Here is a 26,917-nt window from a genome sequence, read left to right on the forward strand (position 1 = left end):
CTGGTTTACTGTCTATTGCCTGCCCCTGCTGGATTATTAAACCATTGTTCATTTGATGTGTCTTACCTTCATACCTGATAGTGCCAATGAATAGCCAGTGGCCTTGTTCTGTAGTGTGAATTCAGATGTGGTTTCCATGGCCACAATATGGAAGGACAGCAATACAACCCAAAACCTCTCTCAATAAACGTAACGTTTTCATCTATAGTGACATTTAATATCAGTTAGCACAGCTTGCTCCATCATCATTTGTGATTTCATTGTGTCATTATCAACAATTCTAATTTGATCCACAATTCTAAATGCCCTGAGTAAAAAGCTATTTAATTTCACTCTCTGGATCAATAGCTCCTAATGCAGCATGTCTCACTTTCATTTCATGGCAATGAATTGCATTCATAATCGTATTGACAGTATTGACCGGTATTGACTAGGCTGGGAGGGCTGGCAACACATGCAGTGAACTAGAACTAAGTGCCATTTCATTAGAGCTGGAGTACAAACCTTTTAAATAGCCTGTTTCGCCATGTTATGAAAATGGAAGGGATGATTGACAAGGAGATGCTTTCTCTTTACAATCAATTGAAATGCATCTTTGCCTCATGTTGGAACTTGACATAGATTATTTAGAGATCACGGTATTTGTATAGTCTGAGGCCAGCGTGACTGTAGTGTGCCATTTCCCCTACAAGCAAATACTCTTGCATTGCTAAAGACAGTCGGACATTCACTATTAAAATGTCTACTTTACACCCCACACTGTAAACATGTTGTTGAGTGTTTTGCAGCGTTTGTTGCCGCTAATGTCTAGTTTTCTAGTTGATTATTATTTTGTAAAAGCCAATTGCAAATGCTTGAGGACCAATGTCCGAGCAGGCCACTATTTGGCAGGAAACTTATAGGATTACAATCATGTTGTAGCCATATCCCTTATAGGGATTACAATCATGGTGTAGCCATATCCCTTGTAGGGATTACAATCATGTTGTTTTGATATGTTCCCTGCCTTTTGAGTGAGTAGATTTTTTTTAAATTATGAATTATTATTATCCCAGTATTTAAGAAAAGTGTTTATTTAATACCTGTAGCATTGCCTTGTTCTCCGGGGGTTTGTGCAGCTGCGCCCAGGAGAGCGCTAGACAGAAGCTTATACTACACTAAATAAAACAAATGATTTGAACAACAATGTGCAGAAAGTGGGATTTCACATAAAATAATTTTCAGTGTGCCTTCACCATGATTCTACCCCATACCTTAGGGTCCCGGAATGTTCTATAGTTCCCAACTCTAGCTGCTAAATTACCAGTCAAGTGAAACAACTTGTAAAAAAATGTAATTACATTTATAAGTACGGCGTCCAGTAGAGGTTGATGTTTAAAAGCAGCTTGGAATCAAATAAAGCACTGGAATCATGGTGAAATCAGTGGGATCTGCATTTTGCACCACACACTTTGAAAAGGCATGTGATCAAACAAAGCTTTGGATGTCAATGATGATGTGCTTCTGATAAAGTGATACAAGCATTGGCACAGTGCTTTGAAGTAAACTGCTTAATTACTGTACATTACTGTAACCGTACATTACTGTAACCACACAGCATTGTGTGATTGGCAACTGGCAACTTTTACAAACAACTCTGAGTGATCTGATTGAGAGACATCAAGGTCTGAAGTGAACCAACCAAACAACATTTACAACATTTATATGATTTACAAAATTAATTATACAGAATATTACACTGTAGTGGAAAACTGATTCATATGGTACATTTTTACATTTTTACATTTATCAACAATAAAATAATGTGAAGAATTATAGTGTAAATTAGACTGGATATTATGGTGCATTGTTGAAAAATGTTGTGGGCAGAAAAATAGTTGTATTTTTTGACCCTCTTTTTCTCCCCAATTTCATAATATCCAATTGATAGTTACAATCTTGTCTGATTGCTGCAACTCCCCAATGGGCTCGGGAGAGAGTCATGCGTCCTCCGAAACATGACCTGCCAAGCCGCACTGCTTCTTAACACACTGTGCACTTTAACCGGGAGCCAGCTGCACCTATGTGTCAGAGGAAACACCATCCAACTGACAACCAGAGTCAGCTTGCAGGCGCCAGTTGACTGTAAGTTACCGGAAAAATAATGGTAAAAAAGCTTACAGTAACAGTATTGGATACCATAAAATATGGTAACCAAACAGGAAACTGGCTGCCTGTAAGTAACAGGAAATTTTTACATTCTGAAAACGTCTGAAATGCTACTTAAATAAATCCTACAACTGTGATATGTGGTTGACTCACCTACATATCTGAGGATGCATGGACTAATTGTAAGTCATTCTGGATAAGAGCTTCTGCTAAATTACTAAAATGTAAATGTAAACATGTACAGTGTGGGCTACTGTTCACCTCCATTGGCTGTGAGACACGATAGCCTATAAGCTATACCGTTTGACAAAATCATGAAACATATTTTTTTTGTGTGTTTGTTTGAGGGCTGTACATATGTGAATGCCTGTGCCGATTTCATTAAGATGTCAGGTTCATGAACTACTCTGTTATGTATTATTGAGTGAGAGACCATTACATTTCCAATGAGAGCTTATTTGACAAACAACTATCTTGTTCCTCAATGGAACTAGTGTTGTGTGTGTGGGTGTGAGTAGGCCTATGCACCTCAAAACATTCAGTTCATGAAACTTTTATAAACTACATGTTTTCTTTCTGCCAAAGTGTCTTTCAGATACAGAGTGCCAATAATGGCAGGGGAGATGTAAAGGCATCATCTAAAAGACAAGGCCACAGAGGTGCGCATCAGAGGTAGAGAAAGGAAAGTGTGGGATGGGAACAGGGTCACTTTCTCCCATCTGAAGCAATCACAGACGGTATGGTTTATTTTCACTTCATGATAGCACTTATCCCATCATCTGCAGAGACCACCTATTCCTGTGAGTGCTTTGCACTCAGCCCTCTCATATTATAAAAAATCACATAAAATGTTAGTTGTCACATACAACAATGCAGAGTTAAAAAGTACAAACATTTTGCAACAATCTTTTAAAAATAGTAACAAAATAAAATATCTATAACGAAACTATAACTAAACAAAAATATAAACACAACATATAAAGTGTTGGTGCCATGCCATGTTTCATGAGCTGAAATTAAAGATCCCAGAAATGTTCCATATACACAAAAAGCTTAATTCTCTCTTCTCTGCGGAGTATTTCTGTTTGTAATGAAGCCCTTTTGTAGGTAAAACTCATTCTGATTGGCTGGGTCTGGCTTACTAGTGGGTACTAGTGGGGCGCTGCACATGCCAAGTCATGTGAAATCCATAGATTAAGGCCTAATTTATTTATTTCAATTAACTGATTTCCTTATATGAACTGTAACTCAGCAAAATCTTTGAAATTGTTGCATGTTGCGTTTATATATATTTTTTTCATTATACAAAGAGTACGTGCAAAGTCAATGTGCAGGGGTACGAGATAGTTGAGGTAATTGAGGTAATATGTACAGTAAGTCAAAAGTTTGGACACACCTACTCATGCACGTTTTTTTATACTATTTTCTACATTGTATAATAATAGTGAAGACATCAAAACAATGAAATAAAACAAATGTAATCATGTAGTAACCAAAAAAGTGTTTGTGCATACCGCCCGAACAGATCCACAGATGATGCAATCTCTATTGCACTCCACACTGCCCTTTCCCACCTGGACAAAAGGAACACTTATGTGAGAATGATTTTCATTGACTACAGCTCAGCGTACAAAATCATAGTACCCTGAAAGCTCATCACTAAGCTAAGGATCCTGGGACTAAACACCTCCCTCTGCAGCTGGATCCTGGACTTCCTGACGGGCCACCCCCAGGTGGTGAGGGTGGGTAGGAACACATCTGCCACGCTGATCCTCAACACTGGAGCTCCCCAGGTGTGCGTGCTCAGTCCCCTCCTGTACTCTCTGTTCACCCACGACTGCATGGCCAGACAAAACTCCAACAGCATCATTAAGTTTGCTGATGACACAACAGTGGTAGGCCTGATCATCGACAACGACGAGACAGCCTATAGGGAGGAGGTCAGAGACCTGGCCGGGTGGTGCCAGAATAACAACCTATCCCTCAACGTAACCAAGACTAAGGAGATGATTGTGGACTACAGGAAAAGGAGGACCGAGCACGCCCCCCATTAACATCGACGGAGCTGTAGTGGAGCAGGTTGAGAGCTTCAAGTTCCTTGTTGTCCACATCAACACCAAACACACCAAGACAGTCATGAAGAGGGCACGACAAAGGCTATTCCCCCTCAGGAAACTAAAAAGATTTGGCATGGGTCCTGAGATCCTCAAAATGTTCTACAGCTGCAACATTGAGAGCATCTGGCACTGGTTGCATCACTGCCTGGTACGGCAATTGCTCGGCCTCTGACAGCAAGGCACTACAGAGGGTAGTTTTTACGGCCCAATTCTTCACTGGGGCTAAGCTGCCTGCCATCCAGGACCTCTATACCAGAACGGTGTCAGAGGAAGGCCCTAAAAATTGTCAAGGACCCCAGCCACCCCAGTCATAGGCTGTTCTCTCTACTACCGCATGGCAAGCGGTACTGGAGTGCCAAGTCTAGGACAAAAAGGTTTCTCAACAGTTTTTCCCCCCAAGCCATAAGACTCCTGAACAGGTAGTCAAATGTCCCCCGGGCTATTTGCATTGTGTTCCCCCCCAACCCCTCTTCTTATGCTGCTGCTACTCTCTGTTTATCATATATGCAGTCACTTTAACTATACATTCATGCACATACTACCTCAATTGGGCTGACCAACCAGTGCTCCCACATTGGCTAACCGGGCTATCTGCATTGTGTCCCGCCACCCATCACCCGCCAACCCCTATTTTACGCTACTGCTACTCTCTGTTCATCATATGTGCATAGTCACTTTAACCATATCTACATGTTCATACTACCTCAATCAGCCTGACTAACCGTTGTCTGTATTTAGCCTCGCTACATTTATAGCCTTGCTACTGTATATAGCCTGTCTTTTTACTGTTGTTGTATTTCTTTACTTATCTATTGTTCACCTAATACCTTTTTTGCACTATTGGTTAGAGCCTGTAAGTAAGCATTTCACTGTAGGGTCTACACCTGTTGTATTCGGCGCACGTGACAAATAAACTTTGATTTGATTTACCTATAGTGGTCTGCTTGAAACATGTAGGTATTACAGACTGGGTCAGGTAGAGGTTGAAAATGTCAGTGAAAATACTTGCCCAGCAGGACAGCGTATGCTCTGAGTACGCATCCTGATCGTCTGTCTGGCCCTGCAGCCTTGTGAATGTTAATCTGTTTGAAAGTCTTGTTCACATAAGCTACGGAGAGCGTGATCACACAGTCATCTGAAAACGCTGGTGCTCTCATACATGGTTCAGTGTTGCTTGCCTCGAGGCGGGCATGGAAGGCATTTAGCTCATCTGGGGGGCTTGCGTGCCTGATGTTGTAAACTCCTCAATGCCATCAGATGAATCCTGGAACATATTCCAGTCTGTGCTAGTGAAGCAGTCCTGTAGCTCAGCATCCTCTTCATCGGACCACTTCCATATTGAGCATGCCACTGGTTGTTCCTGTTTAAGTTTTTGCTTGTAAGCAGGAATTATGGTCAGATTTGAGTCAAGGTCAGATTTGCCAAATGGAGTGCGGGGGAGAGCTTTGTATGAATCTCTGTCTGTGGAGTAAATCTACAGTTTTTTAGTTGCACAGGTGATAAGTTAGTTTGACCTGTGGACTGAACTTACATTTACTGTGAATTTTTGGTTAATCACAACCAAAAATCTACCTATAGAATGGCAATCTACGATGAACCACCTCACTTTACACCTACAATCACACATTTACCTTTTTCTCAACAGGGAAAAACAAACACACACATTTCTCCACCACCTGGATTTCTCCTGACACCATAGATCAGGGGTAGGCAACTAGATTCAGCCACGGAACAATTTTTGTGGGAGTGGATGGTCAAAGGGCTGGAACATAATTAGAATAATTTGCAGGCTGCAAATTGACCACAACTAAACACAAAAAGAGATTGTATTTTAAAATAACAATAACTTCATACATTGAGACACAATCATATGTCTTTTTTTTTATTTGTGGGAAGACTTGGGAAAAGATTTCCTGAATTAAAGAAATGTTTTGCTGATTTTACAGTCTTTTTAAATGTTTTATTTATTTTTTACTAAAAACTTTGGGGGGCCAAAAAATGACTCATGGCCCGGTTTAGGCTAGCGGTCCGCCTGCTTCTGACCCCTGCTTTAGATGATGCCTCCCTTTATAGTCAAGTGATTAACCAAAAAGTGACAGTACATTTCAATTCAGTTCACTGGGCTAACTAAATTATCATCAGTAGATAAGCATTATTGAATGTGCTTGTTGGGAGGAGTATTTTTGTCAATAGCTCATTGAGTGCCCAGTTCATCAAGAACAAAGCCCAGGGTTTTCATTCCTCTTATTCATGTGGATGGAATCGACTGCTGGCAGTAGACAGTATGTGCCATGGGCTATTAGCAGTCAAGTTGTCATTGATATTCACTGAGAGAATTGCCATTAAAGGAACAAACCACTTTGCAGTCACATTCTGTCTATGCCAGATGATATCTAAGAGATAACCATGTCGTCGATAGAGGACGCAACTTGTTGTACTTTGATGTATACCATGTCGTCGATAGAGGACGCAACTTGTTGTACTTTGATGTATACCATGTCGTCGATAGAGGACGCAACTTGATTGCACTTTGATGTATACTGTATTCTATTCTACTGTATTTTTGTCAATGCCACTCCTACATTGCTCGATCTAATATTTATATATTTCTTAATTCCATTCTTTTACTTTTAGATTTGTGTGTATTGTTGTGAATTGTTAGATATTACTGCACTGTTGGAGCTAGGAACATTTCGCTACACCCGCAAAAACATCTCCTAAATATGTGCATGTGACCAATACAATTTTATTTGATGTTTAGCCTACTCCATATGTTATAAGGCGTACATAGCAGTGCTATTAAATTAATTGCCTTGATTTGCAAATCAAATGCATAGCAATTTAAATACCATATCCAAACAACATTTCTATGCGCAAATCTCCCAAAGAAATATTGGCATAGTCTAATGTAGTTATGTGATTTGTATGTGCTTTCCACAGCGCTCTGTAGCTGTGTCGACAGTTCAGATCTAGGACTAGTTTGCCCCTCTAATATAAACCCAAACTGACTTCAGATCAGCGCATAGGACAACCTCTAAATAGCACATTCTGAGATGGTTTGATGGAAGTCTGCGTATTCGCGTTGTGTAGCCAACTACTACTGTAGGCTACCAATGTACAGTTCCACGAGGAGGGGGCTGTAACTGTGCAGCTATTCACCTCGGTCTGAAACCACCACAGTCCACCACCGTTGTCTCACAACCGTCCCGCCTGTAGGTTACTGAACTGCGCGTATTCCGTCGGTGTGATATTTTCAAAATGATGGTCATTCAGACCATTTATATTATATATTGTAGCCTATGGGCTTCGTTTTCGACGATTTTAGCTAGAAGGAGCATTGCATGAAATAGGCTCTGGGAGCCGGTCAGGGTGATGCTATGAGGCGAGCACATCGTCGCTCTTTGGTTAGTGTCTGGTGATGAGACACCTCCAAATGTTGTGTGGAGAAGTAGGCTACCCATCGGGTGCGCTCTTGGTGAGAAAACATGAAGTCGTATCGTGAATGATTTCGTTGTCCATTAAAATATAACTTAAATTATTTATATTAAAATTCAACAGTTTATATGCTCAGAACCGACTACAGAGTCGCACAATAAGCAAGGTAAAGAAGTCTATCTGACGAGTTTTGCGCTAATATACCGTGGACGGTTACTATGCCAGAATGGGTCTACTACGGTTTTTATTTTTCTATGGACTATTGCACACCCAAGTCAACGGTAAGTCCTGGAACCTTTCATTTGATTTGGTCAGCGCAATTAAGTTTGTAATAAAAACATAGCTTTTCCCTCTTTTTCGTTTTACATATACACATAGTCTAAGTGTGGGTACCCCACCTAAAACATCGAACAACCCCGCGTTTGATTAGAGCACCTGCAGTAGCAACTGTATTTTGCCTGACTTGTTCTGTTTATTCCTCATTTCAAAACGTTGCAAAAAGCAGGCGAAAAAGGGGTGCACACATGTGGTTTCTGTTTGCGCGTTAATGTGTCTCAACATGCAGGGGTTGATCCTTTCAACGTGGCTTTGATGCACCAGACTATTTTATGAGCAATGGATTGTCAATGTGTTTTTTATCGATTGAATTCGTTGACATTTTATTAAATATCATACAAATTAATCATATATTGCAATTCGAAACCTATGCTTATTTAGGGGTCCCTGATTCATTTAATTGTTAATAAATACATTTTCCTAATTGATGGAAGTCTATCATTAGGGAGGATTTGAAATGTTTAATTTTGCCCTTGGCTGATAAATGAAAGCACCATTTATTCGGTTTCAATTTAATGACATTCAGCACTGTATTGTGTCAATTACCCATAGGTGACTGACAATATTTAATAGGCAGCAGCTTTCACTTTCATTGTCATCTTTCTTTTGTAAATAATAAGTTGTCACCCCATTCTTTATATTTAATAGACACCATTGATGTCCTACTACATTTCACAGTCTTAAAGGAAAAATCCACTTACAAACTATATTTTGGTATTTTTTACATTCGTCCACAGTTAATCCAGTCCCAAATGTTTTGCATGTCAGCAGTCAAGTTTTTAAGATATTGGATTTTCAAGAAGCATAGTGTCACTTGCCACATCACCATGATGAGTCCTAAGTCTTGAAAACTTGACTGCTGACATAGAAAACATTTTGGGACTGTCAACAGCGGACTGAAAAAAATTGCAAAACATCATTTTGAGTGGATTTTCCATTTAAGAATTTAGAGGGACATCAATAGTGTCTAAGAAATGTAAAGAAGGGGAAAAAATGGATGAAGTTGATGGATCTATACAGTTGGACCCCGAACATCAGAAGGCTTGTGTTAGACTCAGATGATTTGGGTTCTGATATGCAGCTGGTGGAACTTAGATTTTTTTCTCTGAAAAGTCCCAAAAACATGTCATGGAGACTATCATGCTGAATTATCTTATAGTCCTGTGACTTGTTTCAGTCTGTTATATATGGACACTGTGTCTGTCTGTCTGTCCCTTGAGCACCATCACTGGTGAGGACACAGCACTCATAACGGTTGAGCTCCCTGTCTTGGTCGATATGGGCTTTCCAGGCCAATGCCACTGTGTTGTCCCCCACTGGACATGCAGCTGTTTTTGATGACCATGTCCACATTGAAAGCATTGATTTGGTGAGAGAGGGGGCTGGTTCCATCCCTATGGCTGTTGACTACCATATACACAGTGATGCCCCACTCCATTGCTTATATTCTACCACATTTACATTTTAGTCATTTAGCAGACTCTCTTATCCAGAGCGACTTACAGGAGCAAATATGGTTAAGTGCCCTGCTCAAGGGCACATCAACATATTTTTCATCAAGTCGGCTCATGGATTTGAACCAGCGACCTTTCAATTACTGGCCCAACGCTCTTAACCACTCATACAGGGCTTTCATTCAAATCTTGTACCTGTACAATTGGGTAGCAGGTGTTATACTGTGTGCTAGTATGAGTATTTTATTGTGTTTTAGTAGCAGTATCTCTCTCTGTCTTTCACTCTCTTTCACACACACTCACCCGCCTCTCTCTTCATCGATTTTTTGCTTTATAACTTTGTCAAGTTGGCTTTGAGGTTGTTTTCTGCCTGTGCATGTGTGTTATTGTTGTGTATGAAAGAGGGTGACATGGAGAGTTTTTGTCAAAAGGCCATTTGACTGTCTGTGGGTGATTAAATTGCAAGGTCTTGGCAGCGCTGTGTTATTGAAAGTAAGCTTGAGATTAAACAGAAACATTATGAGACAATGCCATGTCACAGAGAAAGACACATTATCATCCTCTGCTGTGATGGGAGAGTCCAAGATGGTCAATATCATTAGTCTATATTCAGTCAATTCCTGATAACTGCACATTGGGTGAAGTGCAAACTCTATGTGCACAGTGCAGTTCACCAATCAGCAATTCAAATACATTCATTGTACATGCACTTTAAAAGTATAATTGTTATTCCACTGTAATTTCAAGGGACATCATAATTTGTCAATATTGGTACAGCGTGTTGATATCAGTGGTAGGTGATGGTATTACCATAACTATTCTGACTGACTGGGTTCCCTCAGTACACTTCCCTTTATGAATATTCCAGCCAACAGCTATGTTCAGTAGGAGAGGGATGTCAGCCGAAATGGATGTGACAGTTGATATGGTCAAAGTTAAAGTGCAGAGGGAGATGCTGTTTTCATATGTTTTTGTTTAGCCAGAGTGCAGCTAAATCCCAGTCAAGCGTAGCCATGACATTTCTGCTGTCGCCTGGGTGTACAGTTTTACCTCAGAGAGAGAAAGATAAGGTAGAGAGTAATGAGTTTGGAAAGACCATAGCTTCTCTATAGGGAAACCTTATCTCAGAAAGTTCAGGTTGTCGGGAGACCTTTAAGACTAGTTTATTCAGGGATAAAAACCATTGCTCATATGCAGGGCCATAGTAGAGTAAGCCCTGGGTGGCTGTAATGAGCATTAGTCTGTTTCAGTTTCTGTACTTGCTCTCAGGACTTGGGTGAAACTGAGTGCATGAATTGCGTGGGCAGTTCCATGAACAGGCTCACTGAAGGGACTAATGAAATGAGAAGCTTTTTGGAGGGTGGATATCTTTGGTTACGTATGAATTTATAACTGTGGTTGTAGTTGAATGGATCCAGCCAGTCCCCATTAGGGCCATTAAACACTAGGTGGGGGTGGGTGTGGGTGTGGGGAAGGGAGGGGGAGTGAGAGTAAGGGAGTCGGCACACTTGAGTGGGCTGGGTATTGGTAATTATCTGAGAGTGGCGTTTTGGAGTGTGGCATGCCAGTGGCTGGCAGCTTCGCTCAGGTTAGCAACACCTGTTGGATTAGGTAGAGTCTGATGGATTTGAGAAGCTGGAAATAGACGTATTTTGTGTATTGTTAGCAGATTTCCCATCAAGGAGAGCTGTGCAGACTTGAAAGAGCAACAGTTGCAGAAAACTAAACCCATTACTAAAACATATTTCTGTCATGGCTCAGCTAGTCTCGTCATCCAACTGAACACTATAGCTCTCTCCCAGGTTACCCTGTTAAGTGCTCACTCCCATCCCTACACAGAAAAACAGAGTAGTGTTTGTCATATCCCATTTGTCTTGTTATGAGTAATGATAGAATCATGTTGTGTTGTGATGCCTCACTGCGTCACCAACACAGACAAGGGGAGAAGAGGAGGGTTGTGGGTACTAGGTAGAGCTGGAGGCAGTGTGGGAGCAAGCACTTGGTAATGGCATCAAACACTTGCTGCTTCCTCTCCTTCCCACAGCATGGTTGGGTTGCTTTTCCTCCACTTCCAGCTGACACACAGGAATGTGTTCCTGTTGACTTGTTCACGGTGACATCAAACCCTGGGTGAGGGACAGAGAAACAGACTCCTCATACACATTGAATGCAAAAGTCTGATTCTGTCAAAGAGGAACAGAAGACACACAAACATGTTGATTATGCTTTTCTATATCCCCAATGGACACACACGTGCCTATCTGAAGACACGCTTAGAAATAGAAATCAACATTCAACATTTATTTGCTACACACACTAACAACCAACTCTCTCACCCACTCACCACCCAGCAGCATCTAAGAGGAACACAGCACTTGACGGAATGTGTAAATGAAAAATCTAATTAGCCATAATAACTCTCTGGCTTCTGTCTGTCAGTGTGGATATTGCGGCTCGTTTTTGTGTGGTGCCATGGTGTGTGTGCTGCCTGTCAGGGCCTGGCACTCATTTATAGGCTTTCTCTCAGACTTTCTCCCTGTATATTTTACACATCAATCCGGACTTACCGATATTGTCAGTTGGTATTACTGAACATATCTTATGTTGGCATATGTGTAGCTAATAATTTCTCCAATCTTCTCCTCCCAGGATCTCGTCTGCGTCAGGATGACTCCCCTCCTCGGATCGTGGAGCACCCCTCTGACCTCATCGTGTCCAAGGGGGAGCCGGCCACCCTCAACTGCAAGGCGGAGGGGCGTCCCGCCCCCACGGTGGAGTGGTACAAGGACGGGGAGCGGGTGGAGACAGACCGGGACAACCCCCGTTCCCACCGCATGCTGCTGCCCAGCGGCTCCCTCTTCTTCCTGCGCATCGTCCACGGCCGACGCAGCAAGCCAGACGACGGCAGCTACGTGTGTGTGGCCCGCAATTACCTGGGGGAGGCAGTGAGCAGAAACGCATCATTAGAAGTAGCATGTAAGTCCCACCCACAATTCTTTATGTTATGGATGAGTGCCATGAAATTGGAAAGATAGAGTGCCCCATTGGACGAGCTGTGTTGCCTATATGTGTATGTGTTTTAATGATGCTGTTATTGTAAACTCGATGATATGACCATTAAAAGGATAGTAGTAGCACATATTTTGTGGATGGTAATATTGCAGTCATAAATTATAGGTATGAAGAAGTATAATTATAGAGAATAATTGCAGAGAATACTATTGTATTGAATAACGGTGTGTGTGTGTGTGTGTGTGTGTGTGTGTGTGTGTTTGTGTGTGTGTGTGTGTGTGTGTGTGTGCGTGTTTATAGACCTATATAGTGGTCCCTATAGGTCTTAACGGTGTGACAGCAGCTTGATCTATTGATTGCCATTACTGGGGTCCTAAGAGGCTAAATGAAAAATATCATGAAAAATGGATGAAGTCTCTAGATTGTTCTTTGATTTCTGTTTGACGTCGTGCACTCTCTCTGCCCCTCACTGGGAAGTTAATGTGGCCTCTGGGATGGGAGGGCTTGACGTTAAATGAGGTGTTAAATTTTTTTTTAAACTTAAATGCAACTGTGTGTGGGTAGAGCAGGACTATAGCTACAAATGAGGTCTGGACCCATATATATACAGTACCAGTCAAGAGTTTGGACACACCTACTCATTCAAGGATTGTTCTTTATTTTGACTATTTTCTACATTGTAGAATAATGGTGAAGACATCAAAACTAGGAAATAACTCATATGGAATTATGTAGTAACCCAAAGTTCCCACCCTTTGCCTTGATGACAGCCTTGCATTCTCTCAACCAGCTTCATGAGGTAGTCACCTGGAATGCTTTTCCAACAGTCTTGAAGGAGTTCCCACATATGCTGAGCAGTTGTTGGCTGTTTTTCCTTCACTCTGCAGTCCAACTCATCCCAAACCATCTCAATTGGGTTGAGGTCAGGTGATTGTGGAGGCCAGGTCATCTGATGCAGCACTACATCACTCTCTTTCTTTGTAAGTTAGCCCTTACACAGCCTGTAGGTTTCTTGGGTCATTGTCCTGTTGAAAAAGAAAACGATAGTTCCACTAAGTGCAAACCAGACAGGATGGCGTATTGCTGCAGAATGCTGTGGTAGCCATGCTGGTAAGTGTGCCTTGAATTCTTAATAAATCACAGACAGTGTCACCAGAAAAGCACCCCCACACTACCACACTTCCTCCTCCATGCTTCACCACACATGCGGAAATAATCCGGCGGTTGGAATAAAAAATCTAAATTTTGACTCATCAGACCAAAGGACACATTTCCACTGGTCTAATGTCCATTCCTCATGTTTCTTGTCCCAAACAAGTCTCTTCTTCTTTTGGTGTCCTTTAGTAGTTCTTTGCAGCAATTCAACCATGAAAGCTTGATTCATGCAGTCTCCTCTGAACAGTTGATGTTGAGATGTGTCTGTTATTTGAACTCTCTGAGGTGCAATCTGAGGTGCAGTTAATTGCTGATTTCTGAGGATGGTAACTCTAATCAACTTATCTTCTGCAGCAGAGGTAACTCTGGGTCTTCCTTTCCTGTGGTGGTCCTCATGAGAGACAGTTTCATCATAGCGTTTGATGGTTTTTGTGACTGCACTTGAAGAAACTTTCAAAGTTCTTTAAATGTTTTGAATGTCTTCAAGTAATGATGGACTATAATTTCTCTTTGCTTATTTGAGCTGTTCTAGCCATAATATGGACTTAAGGCTGCTGTATACCACCCCTACCTTGTCACAACACAACTAATCGCCTCAAACTCATTAAGAAGGAAATAAATTCCACAAATGAATTTTAAAAAAAATGGTGTGTGATTTTTTTTACCCCTTTTTCGTGGTATCCAATTGTTTAGTAGCTACTATCTTGTCTCATCGCTACAACTCCCGTACGGGCTCAGGAGAGACGAAGGTTGAAGGTCATGCGTCCTCCGATACACAACCCAAACAAGCCACACTGCTTCTTAACACAGTGCACATCCAACCAGCTGCACCAATGTGTCGGAGGAAACACCGTGCACCTGGCAACCTTGGTTGGCGCGCAGTGTGCCCAGCCCGCCACAGGAGTCGCTGGTGCGCAATGAGACAAGGATATCCCTACCGGTCAAGCCCTCCCTAACCCAGATGACGCTAGGCCAATTGTGCGTCGCCCCACAGACCTCCCGGTCGCGGCCGGTTACGACAGAGCCTGGGCGCGAACCCAGAGTCTCTGGTGGCACAGCTGGCCCTGCAGTACAGCGCCCTTAATCACTGCGCCACCCAGGAGGCCCAACACAAATTAACTTTTAACAAGGCACACCTGTTAATTGAAATGCATTCCAGGTGACTACCTCATGAAGCTGGTTGAGAGAATGCCAAGAGTGTGCAAAGCTATCATCAAGGCAAATGGTGATTTGTTTAACACTTTTTTGTTTACTACATGATTCCATTTGTGTTAATTCATAGTTGTGATGTCTTCACGATTATTCTACAATGTAGAACATTGTAAAAAATTAAGAAAGACACTGGAATGAGTAAGTGTGTCCAAACTTTTGACTGGTAATGTATATATATATTTTTTTAGGAACTCATTTGGGGTCTCCACTTACTGTTGAGAGTTAGAATAGTGGAATACACAAGTTGCAATTTCGAAACGTGGTTGTGCATCAGCAGTTTTTCTCTTGTTATATATCACTCATTGACAGTCACTCAAAAAGCCTATGTCAGAGAAAAAAATACATTGGTCAATTTTAGTGTAGTTCGTCACTGGCAGCCTTACCATTATGCAGAAGATGCAATTGCCTCAGGCCTCACATCACCAAGGGGCGTCATGAGCTGGGTTGCGTTTAAATCCACTGCATCCGCATATGTCGTCCTTTCACATCTACGATGGAATTTGGCAGAGCTACAGCGGTGTTTGTCAGACTATGAGACATCTCGAAAATCGGTCTTCTCACGAAAATGTCTTTAGCGTCCGAACGGTTTGGCCTTAACATTAATATGACCCCTCTATGGATAATATGAGACTCTCACAATGGTGTTCTTTAATTTGCTCTACGACCCCCATCAACTCCCGTAAAAATGGCCCTATGGTTATTGTGAGTAGCCTAATTTATCTTCCTCTAACTCCGCCTTCTACTGAGTTCATACAAACTGTTATATCCTACCATTCTGATAGATTGGAGACTGTTAGAACATGTTGTAACGTTCATCATTTGGTTGTTATTCCATTGGTTACCATGATGCAGATGCCCAGGTGTGGCCCACACTCATTAAATGTGTTGCTTTTAAATGTTAGAGCAATCACTAGTAAAACCTTTCTTGTGAATGACCTCATTAGTGAGGGCAACGTTGATTGCACGTTTCTCACTAAAGCATTGGCTGTCTTCAGACTGTAGTGCCGCTCTTATTGAAGCCTCTTCCCCCAAAATTAAAAAGGTTGGGGGGGACAACCTCTATTTTTACTAATGCTCTCAGCTGTAAGGACATTTCATTTGGCAACTTTGGGTCTTTTGAGCATTATGCTATACTGTTTAAGTCAGCACCCACTGCTGGCTAAACCCTGTGTAGGCCACCAAAGCACAGCCCCACTTTCTTTACTGATTTCTCTGAGCTATTGTCTATTGTCCTTGAGAACTATGATAAAATCATCGTGTTGGTCGATTTTAATATTCATTTTGACAAAGAGACGGCCTCCAAGGCCATTGAATTTATGAATCCTTTTAGCTCTATGGACTTTATCCAACATGTTACTGGGTTCACCCATAACCGCGGCCGTACTCTCAACCTGGTTATTACCAAGGGACTTTCTATTGATGTAACCTCTATTGTTGACACTGCTTTATCTGATCACCACTGTGTATTTTTACTACCTTGTTGCTCATATATTACAGGGTAAAACTGAACGCATTATTAAAAAACATTATCTTACTTCTGAAGTTGCTACAGATTTTACCAACTGAGGAACATTCCCACGGTGCGGTCATTTCTATCTCAGGCTGATACAGAGAGACTTATCCATGCTTTTATTACAAGCAGGCTTGATTACTGTAATGCTCTCCTGTATGGTCTACCTAAGAAAGCCATTGGTCAACTGCAAAACATACAGAAAGATAATGACCAAGATCAGACGGAGAGCACACATTACATTGGTTTTGAAGTCTCTGCACTGGCTGCCTGTAAGTTTTAGAATACATTTTAAGATTATTCTATTGTTTTTTTAAATCTATCTACGATTGTGCACCCCAATACATATCAGACCTGCTTTTGAGTTTACGTACCCAGTAGGTCCCTCATGTCCTCTAGCGCACTGGCCTTTTAACTATCCCCAAAGCCTAGGACCAAGAGGCACGGAGAGGCAGAACCTGAGGGGTGCTGAAACTGTGGACATATTTAAACTGTGGACATATTTAAACTGTTGACACATTTAAACTGTGGACATATTTAAACTGTGGACACATTTAAACTGTGGACATATATCGTAAAACACACCTTTTTAGCTGAGCATTTGCTTAGGGTGCTTTTTTGGTCTTTCTGTTTCTGTTTTTATTGTTATTCTTTTGTTTGTTGTGTTCGTTTTGTAGTAAATATTTCTGTTTTTATTTGCATTGTTTTTTTTTGTTTTTTTTCCTGTGAAGCGCATTGCATTCATGTCTGAAATGTGCTATATAGATCATCTGAAGGTAACTTGGTAAAGGGATACCTTCAGAGCTTTCTAATGTATCTCAAAACATGCTTCCTTTTGATAAAATGTTTGACTATGTTTGAATATGTATTCATCTGTTATTCAATGCATGTATATGGGCTAATAGCAGTACGGCCAAATTCAATGTTTATTCAAAATGTTTTTTTTTATATACATTTTTTATACCTACAGGGGGCCTAAAAGTCATATCCCTTAATTATCCTTGGTAGGACCATCTTAAAACAATTCCATATGTTAGCTCTGTAGTAGTCTCATGTTGCCATACCTCCAAAATCACGTCACTGTCAAGCCTCCCTTGGAGGTTTGGAGAATTTTGTATTACAAAAACGGTTTGAATGGTCAGTTGGCTCCCAATGGCAAGAATTTGATTGTATGTTACATTTAAACAACCCTTCCCCCCACATGCCCGTTGGTGCTATGTGTTCTGTCCGTCACTGTTTTCAAACCAGCAAGGACACATTTTACAGAGAATTGTTCTGTATGCTAGTTTGCAACATAGCAGAAAATGGAGCAAAACCTGGAGGAATTTAAAATAATGTTTTGTCAGAAGTGTGCTCTACACACAAAATCAACATAAATCAACATACTGTATTTTGATGGGGTTTTAATCAGCGATTTCCCAGCCATCCTCACCATAGACTGTAAACAATCATCATGCACTGTTGCACCTAAGACACTAATCTAGTGAGCACTATTGGATCTCTGCACAAGCAAGGCATTTCATTGGTTTGATGTATAGTGAGGCGTCACTGATTAACACCGGGTCTCCACCCCTATTTAGCTATTTTTCTGCCATGAACTTCCCCAGGCTTACCCGTATTAAGGAAGCCGGGTTTTTGACGAGGCCAGCCTCGGGCCCTTAGACTCATGGGCAGGGCTCTCCAACCCTGTTCCTGGAGAGCTCCCCTCCTATAGGTTTTCACACCAAACTCAGTTGTAACTAACCTGCTTATCATCAAGCTAATTATTATTATCAAGCTTAACATCAAGCTAATTATTTGAATCAAGTGCGCTACTTTAGGGTTGGAATGAGAAGCTCTCCAACCCTGTCCAGGAACAGGGTTGGAGAACCTTGCTCTAGGGGGATACAATAAGCATTTCTTTGCTGCTGATAATCATTGCAGAGGCAGAGGACATGTATGTGTAGGCCATGTACTGTATCTGATGCTGCCAGACAGCATCAGATACATGGGCTACATATAGTAAAACAGAAGCACTGTTTCACTCGCTCTGATACTTTCCCCTCTGAGATAGTTTCAGCCACTTGCGATTGAAGGAACATTGGCGGGTGCACAGTACGCTGTTCGGATGCTGGAATTATTTTGGATAATCGATCGAAGATAACCTCATTTTTGCTGTGATTTGTTTGACAATCCGATGGAAACATCATGACTGGTTGTGTTCATGGCACATTAAAAGTTCATACATTTTTACAGTTAAATTACATATTTACTATAAAATCCATTAAAAAAACACTGGCCTCATCCTGTGGCCTCTAAATCGCTCATCTACAGTAAATTTGTAGCAATCATGGCCAAATTATCGACTGGGAATGCAGGGCACATGCCCAGGGGCCCTATTTTCCAGGGGGCCCCCAATGATTTTGTTAGTCACTCTCGCTCTGATATTATATTAAAATGGCATAAGTCATGGCACAATTAGTATAATTGCAGGAAATTAGCTGTAAAACTGCACACAAAATAAATCCGTAAATCATACTTATTTGTTTACCTTTTGTTAATACTTTTTTTCTTTCTTCTAACAGATCCCTCTGTATGTATTAAATTATAGTTTTTAATCCCGGTGCTGAGTTAATGTAAATTAATGTGTAGCGGCTAATTATAGCTAATAGGCTATGTGTTTGTAGATCGACTGAGGTGAATGAACATACAGCAGCCGATGTCATAATGGCTGGGGTCATTTTAGCTTTTAGTAAATGAGCTTCAACTTTTTAGTAAATGAGCTTCAACTTTCTTAAAAGGTATTGGATGGGTGGGTGGGTTGAATATTCACTGGACTATTCACATCTCCAATATGTGCTAAACTGAACTGGTTCCTTGCCACTGCACAAACATTCTGCACACTCATAGCAGACAACTAAGAAACAATGCACAAAATGTAAATGGTCTGTAAATGTAAATGGGCTAAACACATACTGGAGCTACATAAATATCCACATTAATTCACATACTACACTGGTGGTTTGCAGTGTGTTTTTAAGTGTGGGTCTTAAGGGAAAGTATGACCTGATGACGTGGTGTACACTTTCCTCCCTGGGGTGAGAGGAGAGGTGGGGGGGGGGGGGGGGGGGGGGTCCACCCTTTTTTCCTGCATTAAATCTGTCATCAGACATCTGCCTTGCTGTCTGTCGGTGCCCTGGGGTCAGTGATGAAGCATTGTTGGTATGGTTGGTATGGTTATGACACATGCTGATCTTTACACTGGTGGATTTGTGTTTGGCGTGAGCCAGCCCATGTGAGACTGAAGGAGCACCCGGGAGGACACCCCTCTCACTCAAACCCAACAGCTGCTGGACGAAGACAAAACCTAAAAACTGTGTGTGTTTGTGCATCCCATCCCCTCTCTCCCCGCTTTCTCCTTCCTAACTCTTTTCCCCTGTCACATGGGGGATCCTTATAAATATTAATTTGCTCAGTTCTCCGCTTCTATCCGTTATCCCTCCGTACTCTTCTTCTCCTCATCCTGATATTTCCTCTGCCTGGTTTGTAATCAATACTGCCCTGCTGTCCTGGGAAAGGATTATGGGTGAAGAGCCGCAGGATATCTGAGACACACACATCAGTTCTCCAGCTAGACAGCTGTGAGTGTGAGAGTGTGTGGTGGGAGGGAAGAGTGTGTGAGTAGGAGGGAGATGTGCTGGCTTGTATTGTTTTTGTTTTTCAATGGGATGCCATGGGAGGATGAGATATGAAAACAATTACATGATGCAGATTAAATACATCTCTAAATGGTACATACGCTATATATACACAAAAGTATGTGTATAAAATCGAGCAGACAGCCATGCAATCTCTATAGTCAAACATTGGAAGTAAAATGGGCTTATTGAAGAACTCAGTGACTTTCAATGTGGCACCGTCATAGGATGCCACCTTTCCAACAAGTCAGTTTGTCAAATGTATGCCCTGCTAGATCTGCCCCAGTCAACTGTATGTGCTGTTATTGTGAAGTAGAAATATCTAGGAGCAACAACAGCTCAGCTGTGAAATAGTAGGCCACACAAGCTCACAGAACGGGACCGCTGAGTGCTGAATCACATAGAGGGTAAAAAATTGTCTGTCCTCGGTTGCAACACTCAATTCCGAGTTCCAAACTGGTGTAAAGCTGTCTGCCATTCTGCTCTGGAGCAGTGGAAACGCGTTCTCTGGAGTGACGAATCACTCTTCACCATATGGCAGTACAATCTGGCAGTACAAATCTGGGTTTGTCGGTTGCCAGGAGAACGCTACCTGCCCAAATGCAGAGTTGCCAATCTATAAAGTTTGGTGGAGGACAAACAATGGTAAGGGCTGTTTTTCATGGTTTGGGCTAGGCCCCTTAGTTCCAGTGAAGGGAAATCTTAAACGCTACTGCATACAATGACATTCTAGACGATTCTGTGCCTCCAACTTTGTGGCAACAGTTTGGGAAAGGACCTTTCCTGTTTGAGCATGACAATGCCCCCTGCGCACAAAGCGAGGTCCATACATAATTTTTTTGTTGAGATCAGTGTGGAAGATCTTGACTGGCCTGCACAGAGCCCTGACCTCAACCCCATCGAACATCTTTGGGATGAATTCGAACGCCGACTGCGAGCCAGGGATAATTGCCCAACATCAATGCCCAACCTCACTAATACTCTTGTGGCTGAATGGAAGCAAATCCCTGCAGCAATGTTCCAACATCTAGAAAGCCTTCCCAGAAGAGTGGAGGCTGTTATAGCAGCAAAGGATGGACCAACTCCATATTAATGCCCATAATTTTTTTATGAGATGTTCGACGAGCAGGTGTCCACATACTTCTGATTACGTAGTGTATTTTAAATCATGCTGGGTTAGTGTGTGGTAAGATGACAGGATAGCTATGGGATTACTGTGTTAGAGACAGCAAAAGCGGAAGACTTCACCTTGGCCTTTTCAAAATTCTGTCTCTAGTTCTGATATTGTGTTTGACACCCCCTTTCAAGCCCCTGAACCTTAGCCCTGACCTTAACCCCACCCTCTTTTAAAAATGCAGATACATTAGTCCCATTAGACCTCAATGTTAGCCTACATTCTGGTAAAATTAATCCACCCAGATACCTTCCTGACTTGCCCATAGTGAGAAAGCTCAAATTGAGATGCTAATCAGTTATCTCGATGACGACTGCCTCCATGTCTTAACACAGGAAATGATAGCAGGTGCTGAGTGGGAATGTTGTCTTTGAGTGTGAAACAGACTAATGAGGAGATGTCTCCCACTCAATGGCTGTCTCTAAGCCATCTTTTTAGGGGCTCTCACGCATAAAATTGTTAGTTAATGTGAATACAGATTACATTTTATTTAGACTTTTTGAGTAGTTGACTAAAGTAATTGACTGGGATGCCTAAGAAACAGCTTTAGTAACATTGTGCCTTCGAGGGCAGGTGGATCAGGTCTGAGGAGCACACAGTGTGTTTCTGACACTGTGACGAAGTGTGTTTCTGACGCTGTTACACAGTGCGTGCACAGTGTCGGCAGGCTTCTGCTGTTTTGTCAGCATAGCCAGGGATTATTTTAATAACAATCATCACTTGCTGTCAATGTCAGCAACACCCAGCCAGCCGTCCTCCCACGTCCCAGCCGCCCCACTGACCGCTCCAACACTGCAGCTGAACGCTATTTCAGTTATAGCATTATAGCACCCACAAACGCCCCTCTGACCCCCCCGACCCCCTGCAGACGGCTTTAATGGGAATGACTGGCTGCTGATGGGGTTAGGAGTAGCTATAATGACTGACAGAATCAAATGAATGATGATGTGTTGCGAGAGGAGGGGTGAGGTGCGGTGGGGGAGCCGGGGGGGAATGCGAGGGTGTTGATTGGTATAAATAATTCACAAACAGACTCCCCCCCCACCCACTCACCCCCTCACCTCTCTGTCTGTACACTCCTCTGGCTTTTAGAAGAGTAGCCAGCCAATCAGACAATCGTCAGTCAATAAGTCCTCATCGTCCCAGACAGATAGCCAACCAGACAGACAAACAGGCGGTTAGGATAAATGCCTGGAGTAGTCAGATGTTTTGGCTTGCACACAATGTACAGTATTGCATATTGTGATGGTGTTTGTGGATTTAGTGGTCAGTGAGGATGTGGTTGATATGGCAGACATTGCGGTATTTGAAGTCACTGATCATGTAGTGCTGTATTAGATTGTGGTGAGATGGTGCTGAGTTAGTGGTTTGTTCAATAATTATTCAACACATTTCTGGTAAGTGCCATTGTGAGATTATGATTGTGGTTAGACCGTAGTAGGGCTGCCGAGTGTGAATTGGTATTTGGCACCCAGTCAGCTCTCATTAATCAAAGGTCCCACTTTCTCACACTGACAGCCTTCCCAGCCCCATGCCATGCCTTCCTGAGTGTCCTGGGAAGGTGTGGGGACAGGGTGGCTTGAGCGTGGAGAAAGGCTGCTGACAGTCAACAGACACCCCTCTCATGTACTAATCCTCCTCCACCTCCCAATTGTCAAGCCCGTGTAAAGCCTGTGTTGAGAAACAAGATCATAGGTGAGTGAACTTGGCTGGGCCACCATGCACTTTTTGACAGTTTCAAATGTCAGGGGACCTAGTCATCCATGGCAATGTTGTCATTGTGTGGGCTAGCCACCCACTAAAGAGCTAGGGTATAAAACCAGTGATGGGTGGGTCTTGGCACAGTATACTAGACTAGAAAGAAGTGAGTTTAAGTATCTTAAAACCTCTTGTAGCTAGGGGGCACTATTTTTATGTTTGGAAAAATAACGTTCCCAAAGTAAACAGCCTATTTCTCAGGACCAGATGCTAGAATATGCATATAATTGACACATTAGGATAGAAAACACTCTAAAGTTTCCAAAACTGTCAAAATAGTGTCTGTGAGTATAACAGAACTGATATTGCAGGCGAAACCCTGAGAAAAATCTAACCAGGAAGTGGCTTCTATTTTGAAAACTCCATGTTCCATAGCCTCCCATTGCTCCATTTAAAGGGATATCAACCTGATTCCTTTTCCTATCGTTTCCTCGAGGTGTCAACAGTCTTCAGACATAGTTTCAGGCTTATTTTGAAGAATGAGCATGAACGACCACATTGCGTAAGTGGATAGGCGGGGGCTCTCAGAGTGAGTTGTGCGCAAAAGAGAAAGGCGGCCATTGTTACTCCCGGTCCTAGTGAACAGCCAACTGTCCCGGTTGATATATTATCGAATAGATATTTGAAAAACACCCTGAGGATTGATTATAAAAAACGTCTGACATGTTTCTGTGGACATAATTTGGATATAATTTGGAATTTTTCTCTGCGTTGTTGTGACCGCTCTTTCCGGTGGATTCCTGGGCATAACGCACCAAACTAACGGAGGTATTTGGATATAAAAATATCTTTATGGAACAAAAGGAACATTTGTGGTCTAACTGGGAGTCTCGTGAGTGAAAACATCCGAAGATCATCAAAGGTAAACGATTAATTTGATTGCTTTTCTGATTTTCGTGACCAAGTTACGTGATGCTAAGTGTACTTATTGTTCTGTTGAGCGATCGATAAACTTACACAAACGCTTGTATTGCTTTCGCTGTAAAGCATAATTTCAAAATCTGAGACGACAGGTTGATTAACAAAAGGCTAAACTGTGTTTTGCAATATTGCATTTGTGATTTCATGAATATGAATATTTTCTAGTAATATCATTTGACTGTGGCGCTATGCTATTCAGCGTTGTTGATGACAATTATCCCGTATCAGGTATGGGTGGTTCAGAGAGGTTATAAGATATGAGGTGTATAGTGTATCTTCTTTTCATTATGGTGTACTATATCTTTGACATGAGAAGCAACATCTCCAGCACAGTACAAAAGAAAAGATAGTGATGCGTAAAAGTAAGTTTACTTACCATCAAGCTCCTGAGAGAGGAAGAGGTGTGTGAGTAGGAGATGATGGAACTCAAAAAATATATCATTTTTTAGATACACTGAAAATGTAAATGCAACATGTAAAGTGATGGTCCCATGTTTCATGATCTGATATAAAAGATCCCTGAAGTGTTTCATAAGCACAAAAAGCTTATTCCTCTCAAATGTTTTGCACACATTTGTTTACATCTCTGTTAGTGAGCATTAATCCTTTGCCACCTGACGGGTGTGGCCTATCAAGAAGCTGATTAACCCTCCCGATGCCTGCGCCCCCGCTGAAAATTAATTAGCATCATACAAAAATACCCATAAAAATCTGTCAGTTTAAGGTAGAGATATCTGGAGAAAGGTGTCAGACCAGGAGACATCCTGAAAATCGGTCTTCTCACATAACCGTCTGTAGCATCTGAACAGTTTGGCCTACAAAGTAGTATGACCCCTCTATGGAAAGATGGGACTCTCACGAACAGGATGGTGTTCTACGTTTTTCTACGACCCACACATGGGACTCGTCTGAAGATGGGACTCGTCTGAAGATGGGACTTGTCTGAAGTCGGTACTGCCAACTTCTGTTTGTAGCGTCTGAACAGTTTTTGCTACACACTAATATGACCCCTCTGTGTAAAGGTTGAGACTCTCACTAACATGTACATGTACGTGTTTTGCTCTAGGGCGCCCACAGGCCTCACAAGACTCATCTGAATGTCCCCCATTAACAGTCAGAAAAATACAGTACCAGTCAAAAGTTTGGATACACCTACTCATTCAAGGGTTTTTCTTTATTTTGATTATTTTCTACATTGTAGAATAATGGTGAAGACATAACAACTAATAGTAACCAAAAAAATGTTAAACAAATTAAAATATATTTTATATGAGATTCTTCAAAGTAGCCACCCTTTCAAAGTTGCACACTCTTTGCACATTCACCTGGAATGCTTTTCCAACAGTCTTGACGGATTTCCCACATATGCTGAGCACTTGTTGGCTGCTTTTCCTTCACTTTGCAGTCCAACTCATCCCAACCATCTCAATTGGGTTGGTCGGGTGAGTCATCTGATGCAACACTCCATCACTCTCTCCTTCATAGTCAAATAGCCCTTACACAGCCTGGAGGTGTGTTGGGTAATTGTCCTGTTGAAAAACAAATGATAGTCCCACTAAGCGCAAACAAGATGGGATGGCGTATCGCTGCAGAATGCTGTGGTAGCCATGCTGTTAAGTGGGCATTGAACTCTAAATAAATTACGGGAAGCGTCACCACTAAAGCACCCTCACACCATGACACCTCCTCCATGCTTCACAGTGGGAACCACACATGCGGAGATAGTCTGTTCACCTAGTCTCACGAAGACACGGCAGTTGGAACCAAAAATCTCACATTTGGACTCATTCAACCAAAGGATATATTTACACCGGTCTAATGTCAATTGCTCGTGTTTCTTGGTCCAAGCAAGTCTCTTCTTCTCATTGGTGTCCTTTAGTAGTGGTTTCTTTGCAGCAATTCGACCATGAATGCCTGATTCACCCAGTCTCCTCTGAACAGTTGATGTTGTGTCTGTTACGTGAACTATGTGAAGCATTTATATGGACTGCAATTTCTGATGCTGGTAACTCTAATGATCCTTTCCTGTGGTGGTCGTCATGAGAGCCAGTTTCATCATAGGGCTTGATGGTTTTTGAAACTGCACAAAGAAACTTTTAAAGTTCTTGAAATTTTAAGGATTGACTGACCTTCTGTGTCTTCAAGTAATTTTTATTTTATTTGATTTATTTCACCTTTATTTAACCAGGTAGGCAAGTTGAGAACAAGTTCTCATTTACAATTGCGATCTGGCCAAGATAAAGCAAAGCAGTTCGACACATACAACGACACAGAGTTACACATGGAGTAAAACAAACATACAGTCAATAATACAGTATAAACAAGTCTATATACGATGTGAGCAAATGAGGTGAGATAAGGGAGGTAAAGGCAAAAAAAGGCCATGGTGGCAGAGTAAATACAATATAGCAAGTAAAACACTGGAATGGTAGATTTGCAGGAGAAGAATGTGCAAAGTAGAAATAAAAATAATGGGGTGTAAAGGAGCCAAATAAAAAAATATATTAAAAAAATACAGTAGGGAAAGAGGTAGTTGTTTGGGCTAAATTATAGGTGGGCTATGTACAGGTGCAGTAATCTGTGAGCTGCTCTGACAGTTGGTGCTTAAAGCTAGTGGGAGATAATTGTTTCCAGTTTGAGAGATTTTTGTAGTTCATTCCATGTCATTGGCAGCAGAGAACTGGAAGGAGAGGCGGCCAAAGAAATAATTGGTTTTGGGGGTCACCAGAGAGATATACCTGCCGGAGCGCGTGCTACAGGTGGGTGATGCTATGGTGACCAGCGAGCTGAGATAAGGGGGGACTTTACCTTGCAGGGTCTTGTAGATGACATGGAGCCAGTGGGTTTGGCAACGAGTATGAAGCGAGGGCCAGCAAACAAGAGCGTACAGGTCGCAACGGTGGGTAGTATATGGGGCTTTGGTGACAAAACGGATTGCACTGTGATAGACTGCATCCAATTTGTTGAGTGGGGTATTGGAGGCTATTTTGTAAATGACATCGCCAAAG

At 41.9% G+C, this 26,917-nt stretch overlaps 1 protein-coding gene across 4 annotated transcripts in view; it reads left to right on the top strand.

Annotated features, from left to right (window-relative positions):
* The window catches only part of LOC110536823 (roundabout homolog 2), a 214,136-nt gene that overhangs the window by 52,320 nt on the left and 134,899 nt on the right, over positions 1–26,917 (top strand). For 2 of the 4 annotated variants that reach the window (XM_090192049.1, XM_090192050.1), the window contains exons 1-2: positions 7,358–7,981; positions 12,140–12,466. In XM_090192049.1, coding sequence (XP_090048175.1) covers positions 7,927–7,981; positions 12,140–12,466 — 382 coding nt within the window. In that variant the 5' untranslated portion in view covers positions 7,358–7,926. Of the gene's footprint in view, positions 1–7,357; positions 7,982–12,139; positions 12,467–26,917 lie in introns of those variants that run through there. The other 2 variants (XM_036937236.2, XM_036937238.2) reach the window with 1 other exon arrangement.

Source organism: Oncorhynchus mykiss, chromosome 12 (assembly GCF_057628025.1).
Source record: "Oncorhynchus mykiss isolate SJ-2025 chromosome 12, ASM5762802v1, whole genome shotgun sequence".
NCBI lineage: Eukaryota > Metazoa > Chordata > Actinopteri > Salmoniformes > Salmonidae > Oncorhynchus > Oncorhynchus mykiss.